Below are 12973 nucleotides of genomic sequence, written 5' to 3'. Positions count from 1 at the left end.
TTCCCTTGACGCTTCATCTGAGCACAGCCAATTGCTTGTAGTCTATCTAATTTTTTTTTGATAAACAGACTTTATTAAATTTGATCCACCGAACGTGGCGAAGATGAACACATGGCACACATATAGCACAGCATATGATAAAGCATCCTGATTATACAAGGCAAGAACACTCAAATAGCATATCACATAAAGCATAGGTGATGTTTTATAAGGTATAGCAATAGCATTCTTACAAAAATGGACACAACCATTTCCCCACACCCGTCCATGCTTCTGGGGTAACTCCTGGCCTCGAAGACCACATGCTCTTGCTGTGCATACCAATCCAGGCCCATTCTCCCAACACAAGAGGGTCGGGGTGTAGGCCACATCCATTGTGCATTGATGTCGCTCTTTGCAACCAGAAGGGCTGTGCCCAGGACCGCTTTTTCCATCCTGGTGCCACCTGAGCCCTCAAAAACACCAAGGAGAATCAGCGAAGGAGGAAGGGGGACATCCCACCCAACGACATCTGACAACTCCCGGTGCAGCACTGATACATCATTTGACTGGTCCACACCATATTTTAAAAATCCGCTGGGTCGGTTTGTACACAAGGGCAAGCGGAAAAAGGATGGGTACCTGCTTGACATAGGCGGATTGGAGAAAGGTATGCAAAGTATAAATAATATGTATGGACCAGCCTTAAGCGGGAGGAGATAGTAAGTATATGAGGGGCCATCAGTATGTTTCGCCAGTCCTCATCAACCATGGGGCCCAACCAACTTTCCCAACGGGCTCTAACATGGTCCAGGGAATCAGGACAATTGATTACAAGATTATGATAAATCTGGGAGAGTCCCCATCTGCCTATGTGTCCGATTAGATGTTTCACTTCCCAGATTCTGGGAGGGCCTCAAGTGACTGGGTATGAACGCGGAGAGCATGTCAGAGTTGAAGGTACTTATAAAACTGGGTGTGTGCCACACATCACCCAGTCATGTGATACCAATAATGTCCCAGGATCGGAAACCACAGAGCACCGGCATCTCTCCCAACCAGGCACCATGGCAGAGAGGAGTTTGTTGCGTAAGTTTCACCCCCCATTGCACGTGTCTTAGTGCGGCCCTCTACGCAAGAAACACCACTCTAGTCACCAAAGGCATGGAAGTAGAAATCGGGGATCCATAAAGCATCGCTTGCAAGAGAGGGAAACCCAGCAATGAAAGTTCTAAGCGGTAGGCAGGATTTGACCAACCTCCATTGAACCAGTCATGGATGACAAAATGTGAGGACAGGTAATAAAGATAAAGATTAGACATTCCCAGGCCATCATCAAAGGGCCCCATTGACAGTGTGTGAAGGACAGGCGTGAACTAGAACACCGCCACATAATTTTCCTTGCAGTTCCATCCAATGCCCAAAACCACATCCGGGGCAAGTTAAGAGGTAAATTCAGAAAAATATAAAGAAATCTTGGAAGAATCATCATCTTGTACAGTGCAATGTGCCCTATAAAAATTAAATGGAAGGGCCTGCCATTTGGCGAAGTGTGCCTTAAATTTCCGGACCAAAGGTAGAAGATTAAGGGCCCTAGTGAGATCCAGTGCAAAGCGACCCTATGCCCAAGTGTTTAAAACGAAGTTGGAAGAGATGGATAGTTGTCTGCCAATCAAAGCAGTCCCTAGCCGTTGCCAGGCGAACTAACATGGATTTAGAAGGGTTCATCCGAAGGCCCAAGGCAATTTCAAAGCATTTAAGCAGCTGAAGACACCTAGGACCACTAACAGCCGGGTTTGCAATATACAAAAGCATATCATCTGCGAAGAACGCAATGTGGTTCTCGTGGCCTACACGCTAGGGCCAACCAGAATACTGGGGGTCTGTACATATGAGTTGGACCAAAGGTTCTATTGCCGAGGTGAAGAGTAGGCGCAACAGGGACATACCTGCCTGGTCCGTCTCTCTATAGGAAAGGGGTCTTATAATACCCCATTGACACGTACCCGAGCTGTTGGGTTGGCGTAAAGGACACAGACCATGTTCCGAAAGCGTGATCCAAAGCAGCTGCGAACAATCACAAACTGAAGATAATTGCAGTCCACCGTATCGAAGGCCTTCTCGAAGTCAATAAGGAGCAGTGCTAGATCCTGCCGCAATTGATGATGGTGGGCCAGGACCATGTGAAGCACTAATACAATGTTGCTTGCTCCAGGATGGTAGAAAGCGACTTTGGTCTGGCTACACCAGGGTAGTCAGGCCCTGTCTGAGTCTGTTTACCAATACCGTGGTAAACATTTTAACCTCGCAGTTGAGGTGTGATATTGGACGATAGTTAGCGAAGGACGGTGAGGGAGGCTGCATTTTAGCCTGTTGGTGGGAGGACAGCTAATAAAGCGGCTTCCCATTTTTGTCCCACCCAACGATAAATCTTGGCCGTTGTGGCTTGCCAAAGGGTTTTCGCTGTCTCAAGCGAGTATATATGGATGTCATCACGGATGAGACCAAGTTGTCGGGAGATGTCCTCTTGGGGATTCAAATCTAAGAGTTGTTCCAGTCGTAGGGCGCGTGCCTCCAGCTGGGCAATGAGAGAGGAATGATCAAGGTCTCGAGCTCTAATATGACTTTTGGCAAATCCACCTATCACCAGTTTACCAGTCGCCCACAGAGTACTAACAGGTGTAACAGACCCCGTTAGTGTAGAAGTAGGCACGGAGTTCAGCACCCAGTGACTGGGAGAAGGTTTTATCATGGAATATCAAGCATTAAGGTGCCACATAGGGCGCAGTCAAAGTGGCGGCGGTCAAGATGAAGTAGTAGGGGCAAATGATCTGAGATTCCGCGTGGCAACATTTGAATCAGTAGTTGACAATCGGGAGCATGCAATAAAATAAGATCGATCCGGGACTGAGTATGGTGAGCTGTGGACGTGTGTGAATTGACAACATCTAGGATGCCAAGACCTCCAAGTGTCACAGAGGCCCAGAGTATTGATCCATACTCTAGCTAAATTTAACAAAACATGCTCTGCAGAATATCCTGAGAGGCCCTCTGTTTCCCGTTATGTTCAACCCAGATTGTACAGCCCTACCATGTCATCTAAGCCTAAAATTGTGATGTACATTTATACGTTTAAGGATCATTGGGACTTGAGGACTGTGTTCTGTTGAATAAGTACCATTGTCTTCCTCCAAAATGCAAAACTGGATTTTGTTGTAATGCTACCTCCTTACGTTGACATCTTAAAAATAAGACACCATTCATTTACTGACAGGAATTTGGTTTGCCAGGTTTGAAAGCAGGTAATAGTCACTCAGTCTTCCAACTTTATAGAGAAGAGTCTTGTTGTCTTAAGTATGGCTTAATACTTACGTGGTAAGGAATGATTCTGAGCATGCTTCCAAGTGGAAACTTGGAAAAGTCCATCTTCCCCGAGATCGGCTCAATGCGTCCGTGTTCTTGAGACATTCCCACAAGCCTGTTGGAAAGAAAAGACAGAGTCAATTGTCTACACCTGCATGTACTCTTCTCTTCAATTCCTAAGATCTGAAGGAGGACATAGGGGGACTCAGTTATGAAGGGAAAATTCAGTGAATGGCAAATATTTACATGCTCCTGAACCACTGCCACAAACAAGTGGAGGAAAAGAAAGGGAAAGATGGATAAGAGGCGTATGCAGGAAAGAGAGGATGAAAAGAAGAGCAGATAATGGGCCAGCTACTCGCAATTCCATTACAAGGTAGCTTGGACTTGGTCTTTCAGTTCCAGAAAGGGCAAATTAGTCAACAAGATGCAGACCAATGAGTTGAAGTGCAACATTATCACTCACAATGGAGCACAATTGAGGATTTCGGAAAGCCATTTGCGTATCAGGCTGGAGCTCTGTGAGCTACAATTGACTGCATTGTATATTGCCTCTCAAGGGTAGCAGTCAGTTATATGTGATGGGAAGGACCTGAGAGCTTATGAAGGACACTGGAAATGAGAACTTCCGATTGCGGGTTAGAGGACAGTTGTAATGCCGCTGGAGTGCTTTTGTGGAACAACACGTGAGGATTCATTTTGTTCCATTACTTCATTGGGAGGCCAGTCGTGAGATTTCCCTAGACAAGTACAAGTGATTAAATTGTCCCCAACACACTTTTATCTTTGTGAGTGGAGGACCAGGATCTTTTTTTTTTTTTTTTTTTTTAATATATTTTTATTGCAGAATCAGGAATAAACACAACCAACATACCAACCCATACACCAGCGGGTCCCATCATACAGCACAATAGCAATGCAATACACAGCCGATCAGCCCACATCCCGGAGGCTGGGCGGCGTGTCAATGAGTCAGTTCGCTGGAGGTACCTCGGTGCATGCCCTATGCGGGACACGGGTCAAGTGTAGCACTTCGTATCTGCTTTTATCCCAAAACAACCAACCATCTCCCCCCCATCCAATCCCAGGTCACTTCAATGTCATATCACAAAATCAGCACGACTACTTTCCTGGGCCATCCGGTTCCGGGAAGTCGCCGCTAGCCGGCAAACCACCCCCTCCCACAACTCCTACTCTAAACCCCCCCCCCAACTGCTGCTAACGCGGGTATCACCAATCCCCCCCTGCTCTAGGTTGACAACTATCAGGAAGTTGTAACAAACAAGTGGTCACACGGAATCCCAGTTCATAACTGATCAGTTTCGTCGCCTTCAGTTAGGTGGTCCCTCAATGCCTGCACCACCATCTCCCATGACCGTGCTAGGTCCAAGCTCTTTTCATTACCCGTTCTAGTCGCCTGGCGCATTCGTGACACACTCTCACAGCCCGACCACTTCACCAATTCGTTCCTCCACCTCCGTGCAGACGGCCCCTCTTTAGACTTCCAATGCCAAGTGAGTTCTCGCTGCGCCAGTATCAGTCCCAGCCCAATGAATTTACTCGTCACCTTGGTCTTTTTGGTGTGCGGGAACCAAAGAAGCAGGCACGCGGCCATATCAAAGTCCACCTCCCGATCTGTGACAGCATTCAAGAGGTCTCCCACCTCGGACCAGTAGTCCCCCAACCTCGGGCAACCCCACAGCATGTGGTCAAGATCTGCCTCGGGCTCCAAACATCTCGGGCACATGGCGTCAAGCACTTGGAAGTGTCGATGTAACCTCTCCGGGGTCAAATATGCCCTATGGAGCACAAAATAATGCACCTGTTGGAATCTCGCATTCCTTGTCTCTTTCCAGGCCCTGTGTAGCACCTGACCCCAAACAGAGTCCGGAATTGGCCTACCGATGCTGGCCTCCCAGCGCGACTTCAACTCGACCAACGGAGCCAGACCCTCGTTCAGCATCCTATTGTGGAGGCAGGTCACCGCCTTGACGGTGCCCGCAGCCATCACCACATATTGGCACACCGCCGACACCTCCGGTTCAGCTAATCCGCCCCCCCAGTGCTTCCGCAGAGCCGCGACCAAGGCCGCATGCAGCAAGAAGGAACCACTCGGCAGGCCGAACTGCTCCTGCAAGGTCTGGAACGGGGCCAGCGTCCCATCCACATAAAGGTCACCTACCATCTGCAAGCCCAGGTCCTCCCATTCCAACAATTGGGACCAATCACCCCCGTGCGGTATTTGTATTTGTATTTGTGGGGTTATTTGTAAAGCGCGGCATTCGCTCCGGAGGGAGCATCTTGGCGCTAAGTGTTCTTGATGGCCGGTAGGTGACAGAGCGGGATTAGATGGCTGCTTTAGTGAGGTCGTCGGGAAGGCTGAAGATCCAGGTCTTCAGAGCCTTTCTAAAAGGTTTTTCTTGTGTTATTTGCCTAAGGTGTTTGGGCAAATTGTTCCATGCCTTGGTGGCTAGGTGGCTCACGGTTTTACCTCCTTTCATCTTCAGATTGTATATTGCAGGCAGGATGAGGTTGTCCTGTGCCGAACGGAGAGATCGCTTGGGGATGTAGTGGGGAAAGCGTTTGAGGAGGTATTTTGGCCCGGAATTGTTGAAGGATCTGAAGGCGATGATAAGAATCTTAAATAAAATTCTCTTGTGGAGAGGTAGCCAGTGTAAGGAGCGAAGAGCTGCGGAGGTGGAAGCTCTCCGGGGCAGTTTGAGTACAAGTCGAGCAGCTGTATTTAACACGCTCTGGAGTTTAGCGAGAGTGCTCTTTTTTGTCCCAGCCAGTAGGCCGTTGCAATAATCCAATCGGGAGATTATAAGGGCCACTGTTACGCTCTTTCTTGCGTCGAGAGGGAGGAAATTAAAGAACTTTCTTAGGGATCTTATTGTCCCGAAGCATTTGCCGGCTACAGTCTTAGCATGGTGGTCGAATGAAAGATCTGAGTCAAAGATGACGCCCAAGTTCCTAGCCGTAGTTACAGTTTGGGGGGGGGCGATAGAGTCATCAGGCCACCAGAGGGCTGGGCAGAAGGGGGTATTCTTGCCGATTGGGAGAATCTCAGTTTTATTTGAGTTACACTTCAAGTGATTTGCATTCATCCAGTGGAAGACTTTCGTTAGGCAGTTTTTAAGGTTGAGTTCTGCGGTGGTGGAACTACCATCCAGAGGCACGATGAGCTGGGTGTCATCGGCGTAGGAGGTTACAGGGATTCCAAAGGATTCAATCAGGGACAAAAGGGGAATAAGGTAGATGTTGAAAAGGAGGGGGCTTAGGATCGAACCCTGCGGGACACCTGAGAGAATCGTTTTCTCCTTTGAGTGAAAAGGGCCCAGAGCGACGGTCTGAGATCGGTCAGCCAAGAATGATTTTAACCAGGCTAGAGCGTGATCTGAGATCCCTATGTTCATTAGTCTACTGATGAGGATGGAGTGGGAGATGGTGTCGAACGCCGCGGTCAGGTCAAGAAGGATGAGGATTGAATTTTGTCGCTGATCTTGTAGCAGTTTGATCGTGTCTGATAGTTCTATCAGTGCTGTTTCCGTCGAATGTTTGGGCCGGAAACCAGACTGCTGCGGGTGGAGTATATTATTTACTTCCAGGTAGTGTCTGAGTTCTCTGTAGACCAATTGCTCGGTGATTTTTCCTAAGGCTGGAAGTAATGAAATCGGGCGAAGATTAGTTAAGTCAGACGGTGGTTTATTGGCCTTTTTCATCAGAGGCTTGACGATTCCTTTCTTCCACCGGGAGGGGACAATTCCTGTGTTAAGCGAGGAATTGACTATGTCGTTAATTACTGGGTTGATCACGTCGATGATTTGGTGAAGGATTTTGGGAGGACCGGGATCGGAAGGGGAGCCAGATTTACAGGCTAGGATGACTTCTCTAGTTTGTGCGAGAGTTACAGGGGAAAAACTGCTCAAATTTCCGGGAAGGGAATCAGAGGGAGGGGGGAGTGGGGGGGTACAGAAAGGGGGAAAATTGCTTTGGATGGAAACAATTTTCTCTTCAAAGTAGTTGGAAATTTTATCGCATAAGTCCTGAGACGGAGGTATTTCAGGTTGCAGAGTTTTGGGGTGTGTGAAAGATTTTACTATGGAGAATAGGGTCTTTTGTTTTTGGTGTGATTCTTTGATGGCGTTCACATAGTATGACTTCTTGGCTGATTTAATATTCGAAAGATAAATTTTTCTTGTTTGAGTGTATAAAAGACGATCGTCAATGTCGTAGGACTTACGCCATTTTCTCTCTGCTTTCCTACAAAGTAGGTGGGAGGTGGCCAGTTCGGGGGTGAACCAGGGGGCATTGCTCTTAGATTTTCTATGAGAAGTGCCTTGACGTTTGGGGGGGTTTCTGGTTGTCATTTCCTGCGCGAGCCAATTGTAAAAGAGGTCTGCGTCGGTTTCTGCATTTCCGGACAGAGTAGGAGTATGGGATTGATCCATAGGTTTAAGAGTCAAGCTTTCTTGGACTTTTTTCCAGTTGATGGAGTTAGGGGCGTGTGATATTGTATTGTTACGGGAAGGGGAACGCACACTGTGGATATGAAACAAGATCAGGCTGTGATCAGTCCAGATCTGAGGGAGTGGGGGTAGAGTGACGAGGGAGGAGAGATTGGTGCATACAGCATCAAGGGTATGACCAAGCAGATGAGTGGGCTGTGAGACTAGTTGTTGTAGATTAAACATTTCTAGTGTTTGGAGGAAATTGATGGCTTGGATATCAGATTTAGAGTCGAGATGTAAGTTGAAATCCCCGAGTAAGGTGAAGTGGGGGTATCGGAGAAGAAAGTGACCCAGTGAGTCGCACAGTGAATCAAGAAATTCGGTGGCGCTACCGGGTGGGCGGTAGATGAGGCCACCAGAGAAGGAGGTTTGCTCGTTTAGTTTGATTGAGAAACCTAGCCCTTCCGTGTGTTTTAGGGGTTCAAGGTTGAAAGTGTGGCATGGGAAGGTGTTCCTGAGTATTATGGCGACACCTCCTCCTCTGCCTTTTGGTCTGTCCTGCCTAAAGAATGAATAGCCTTGAGGTAGGGAGACGGTGATGTCGGGATTGCTGTCTTCAGTTAACCAAGTTTCGGTTATTAGAAGGCAGTCCAGGTCCGAGTCGCGGATGAGGTCGTGGATGTCTTGATTGTGCTTGCACATAGAACGTGCGTTAATCAGACCTCCTTTAAAGAGCGTAGGTGTGGCCTTGGTGTGCGATAGGGGAGTGGGTGTAGAGGCTGGAAAATTAGCGGTCGTCCAGTTACAATTTTTACAGCTGATATTGTCCGCAGACTTTGTTAGATCGAGTGAACAGGGGCAGTGTTTGCCGCCTCGTAACCGATGGAGTTCTTCGGGGAGATATCTAATGACAGTCGAGGTTTGCGCAGGGTGTCGTGCGCTGGGCGCGGTCTTGGCGCGGACGGGCGCAGACGGGCTTGCCTTAGGCGCGCCTTCGGCGCGCAGACGGCGCGCAGACGGCGCTCCCGCTGCGCTCGTCCGCTGCGCTTGGTTGGTCGACACATTTATAGTGGTCGGTGGGCGTGGCCTCGCAGTGGGCGTGGCTCCGCCTTTTGGCGCGCTGGCGCTGTTGTGCTTGCCTGAAGGGCGGTGGTCTGTGTGAGCGCGAAGAGGCAGCGCTTCTAACACAGGTGAGGAGATAGTTTACAGAGTGATTTAAAACAAGTGGTGACAATTTTTAAAAGCAAAGTACTAAGAGCTAAACCTCCGGCTTTCCGCCTCAGAGGCTGTCAAGAAATGGCAGTCGTTGCGCTTTCCAAGCGTTTGATTAGTCGTCGGTGGGCGTGGCCTCGCAGTGGGCGTGGCTCCGCCTTTTGGCGCGCTGGCGCTGTTGTGCTTGCCTGAAGGGCGGTGGTCTGTGTGAGCGCGAAGAGGCAGCGCTTCTAACACAGGTGAGGAGATAGTTTACAGAGTGATTTAAAACAAGTGGTGACAATTTTTAAAAGCAAAGTACTAAGAGCTAAACCTCCGGCTTTCCGCCTCAGAGGCTGTCAAGAAATGGCAGTCGTTGCGCTTTCCAAGCGTTTGATTAGTCGTCGGTGGGCGTGGCCTCGCAGTGGGCGTGGCTCCGCCTTTTGGCGCGCTGGCGCTGTTGTGCTTGCCTGAAGGGCGGTGGTCTGTGTGAGCGCGAAGAGGCAGCGCTTCTAACACAGGTAAGGAGATAGTTTACAGAGTGATTTAAAACAAGTGGTGACAATTTTTAAAAGCAAAGTACTAAGAGCTAAACCTCCGGCTTTCCGCCTCAGAGGCTGTCAAGAAATGGCAGTCGTTGCGCTTTCCAAGCGTTTTATTAGTCGTCGGTGGGCGTGGCCTCGCAGTGGGCGTGGCTCCGCCTTTTGGCGCGCTGGCGCTGTTGTGCTTGCCTGAAGGGCGGTGGTCTGTGTGAGCGCGAAGAGGCAGCGCTTCTAACACAGGTGAGGAGATAGTTTACAGAGTGATTTAAAACAAGTGGTGACAATTTTTAAAAGCAAAGTACTAAGAGCTAAACCTCCGGCTTTCCGCCTCAGAGGCTGTCAAGAAATGGCAGTCGTTGCGCTTTCCAAGCGTTTGATTAGTCGTCGGTGGGCGTGGCCTCGCAGTGGGCGTGGCTCCGCCTTTTGGCGCGCTGGCGCTGTTGTGCTTGCCTGAAGGGCGGTGGTCTGTGTGAGCGCGAAGAGGCAGCGCTTCTAACACAGGTGAGGAGATAGTTTACAGAGTGATTTAAAACAAGTGGTGACAATTTTTAAAAGCAAAGTACTAAGAGCTAAACCTCCGGCTTTCCGCCTCAGAGGCTGTCAAGAAATGGCAGTCGTTGCGCTTTCCAAGCGTTTGATTAGTCGTCGGTGGGCGTGGCCTCGCAGTGGGCGTGGCTCCGCCTTTTGGCGCGCTGGCGCTGTTGTGCTTGCCTGAAGGGCGGTGGTCTGTGTGAGCGCGAAGAGGCAGCGCTTCTAACACAGGTGAGGAGATAGTTTACAGAGTGATTTAAAACAAGTGGTGACAATTTTTAAAAGCAAAGTACTAAGAGCTAAACCTCCGGCTTTCCGCCTCAGAGGCTGTCAAGAAATGGCAGTCGTTGCGCTTTCCAAGCGTTTGATTAGTCGTCGGTGGGCGTGGCCTCGCAGTGGGCGTGGCTCCGCCTTTTGGCGCGCTGGCGCTGTTGTGCTTGCCTGAAGGGCGGTGGTCTGTGTGAGCGCGAAGAGGCAGCTCTTCTAACACAGGTGAGGAGATAGTTTACAGAGTGATTTAAAACAAGTGGTGACAATTTTTAAAAGCAAAGTACTAAGAGCTAAACCTCCGGCTTTCCGCCTCAGAGGCTGTCAAGAAATGGCAGTCGTTGCGCTTTCCAAGCGTTTGATTAGTCGTCGGTGGGCGTGGCCTCGCAGTGGGCGTGGCTCCGCCTTTTGGCGCGCTGGCGCTGTTGTGCTTGCCTGAAGGGCGGTGGTCTGTGTGAGCGCGAAGAGGCAGCGCTTCTAACACAGGTGAGGAGATAGTTTACAGAGTGATTTAAAACAAGTGGTGACAATTTTTAAAAGCAAAGTACTAAGAGCTAAACCTCCGGCTTTCCGCCTCAGAGGCTGTCAAGAAATGGCAGTCGTTGCGCTTTCCAAGCGTTTGATTAGTCGTCGGTGGGCGTGGCCTCGCAGTGGGCGTGGCTCCGCCTTTTGGCGCGCTGGCGCTGTTGTGCTTGCCTGAAGGGCGGTGGTCTGTGTGAGCGCGAAGAGGCAGCGCTTCTAACACAGGTGAGGAGATAGTTTACAGAGTGATTTAAAACAAGTGGTGACAATTTTTAAAAGCAAAGTACTAAGAGCTAAACCTCCGGCTTTCCGCCTCAGAGGCTGTCAAGAAATGGCAGTCGTTGCGCTTTCCAAGCGTTTGATTAGTCGTCGGTGGGCGTGGCCTCGCAGTGGGCGTGGCTCCGCCTTTTGGCGCGCTGGCGCTGTTGTGCTTGCCTGAAGGGCGGTGGTCTGTGTGAGCGCGAAGAGGCAGCGCTTCTAACACAGGTGAGGAGATAGTTTACAGAGTGATTTAAAACAAGTGGTGACAATTTTTAAAAGCAAAGTACTAAGAGCTAAACCTCCGGCTTTCCGCCTCAGAGGCTGTCAAGAAAATGACGGTAAGGCAGTGAGCATTCCCAACGGAATCTCCGGGGCGTACGGCCGGCGCTTCCCAGCCCTCTTCATATATCTGTTCCAACACAATCTGAGTGTCCATTCCTCCATCGTGACTTCCCTACTGGCCAGTCTCTATTGCATCACGATAGACGACAAGACATGCCTCTGAACGCCGACCCCCCGGCCATCCTCGGGCCCCCTGAATTCTCTGGCCACGTTCTGCGTCAGGACCTGGAGCTGCGCTGCCAGATAGTATAACTCGTAGTCGGGGACGGCCATCCCTCCCTCACACTTGGGCCTCAGCAGGGTGGTCAGTGCCACCCGTCTGCGACCGTGGCCCCAGAGAAAACCAGTCACCAACGTCCTCAGCTCCCGAAAGATACCCTGCGGGATCCACACCGGCAACGTTCTAAAATAATAGAGAAGTCTCGGGAGTGCCACCATTTTCAACAGTGCCACTCGGCCCAGTACAGACAGCGGGAGGGAGGCCCAGAAGTCCATACTGCCTCTCAACGCCCTAATGCAGCGCCCCACATTCCCCTCAAGGAGGTCCGCCGTGTCATGGTAGATGCGCACCCCTAAGTACAGAAAACAAGATGGTTCCCACACCACCGGCCTCGTGAGCTGTGGGCAGAGCGTGGCCTTCCGCAACGGAAACACACAAGTCTTAGTCCAGTTCACCCTGAGGCCTGAAAGCCTCCCAAACCTGCCCAGCATATCCACCGCGCCTTCCAGAGCCCTTCCAGCGTCCGCCAGGTACAGTAACAAGTCGTCAGCGTACAACGATATATAATGCGAGTCAAGTCCCTGCGCAATCCCGTCGAAAACAACTCCCATTCTTGCCTGTGCCGCTAAGGGTTCCATCGCTAGAGCAAAGAGCAGAGGGGATAGCGAGCAGCCCTGCCTCGTGCCCCTACAGACCGGATAAACCGAGGAGACCAGTGTCCCTAGCCGCACCCGCGCCTTAGCCGATGAATAGAGCACTCTTGTCCAGCCTCGGAACCCCTCCCCAACCCCGAACTTCAACAGCACACCATCTAAAAAATCCCATTCCAAACTATCAAACGCCTTTTCAATATCAACCGCCAGCACCACCGGGCCCGGATCCGCCAAGGCAGCACTATCAACGACCCCAATCAGCAGACGGATATTCATCGAGGTACTCCTGGAGGGGATGAATCCCGCCTGATCTCCATGCACCAAAGAGGTCATCAGTGGCAGGAGCCGGGTGGCCAGAATTCGGCTCAAAATCTTATAATCCACAGTCAACATAGACAACGGACGAAAAGAAGCGACATCTAAAGCATCCCTGCCCGGTTTCAGCAGGGCCACAACCAGCGCCTCCGTCATGGAGTCAGGCAATCGCCCCAGTTGTTTCGCCTCCGCATACACAGCCTGCAGTCTGGGCGCCAGCACTTCCATAAATTTGGCGTAGAACTCAATCGGCAGCCCATCCACCCCAGGGGTTCTATTCCGCGCCATATGGCTAATCGCCCCTCTAATTTCGGCCAGGGTGACAGGACCCCCCAT

The 12973-nt window shown here is 50.5% G+C and overlaps 1 protein-coding gene across 1 annotated transcript in view; it reads right to left on the bottom strand.

Moving 5' to 3' along the window:
• Positions 1–12973, bottom strand: part of LOC144783757 (D-serine dehydratase-like) — a 667234-nt gene that overhangs the window by 26654 nt on the left and 627607 nt on the right. Inside the window, exon 7 of the mRNA XM_078662446.1 lies at positions 3352–3457. Within this exon, the coding sequence (XP_078518572.1) occupies positions 3352–3457 (106 nt within the window). The remainder of the gene's footprint in view (positions 1–3351; positions 3458–12973) is intronic.

Source organism: Lissotriton helveticus, chromosome 10 (genome assembly GCF_964261635.1).
Source record: "Lissotriton helveticus chromosome 10, aLisHel1.1, whole genome shotgun sequence".
NCBI classification, from domain to species: Eukaryota; Metazoa; Chordata; class Amphibia; order Caudata; family Salamandridae; genus Lissotriton; species Lissotriton helveticus.
Note: the sequence above shows the minus strand (reverse complement) of the source record. Positions and strands in the feature narration are given on the sequence as shown.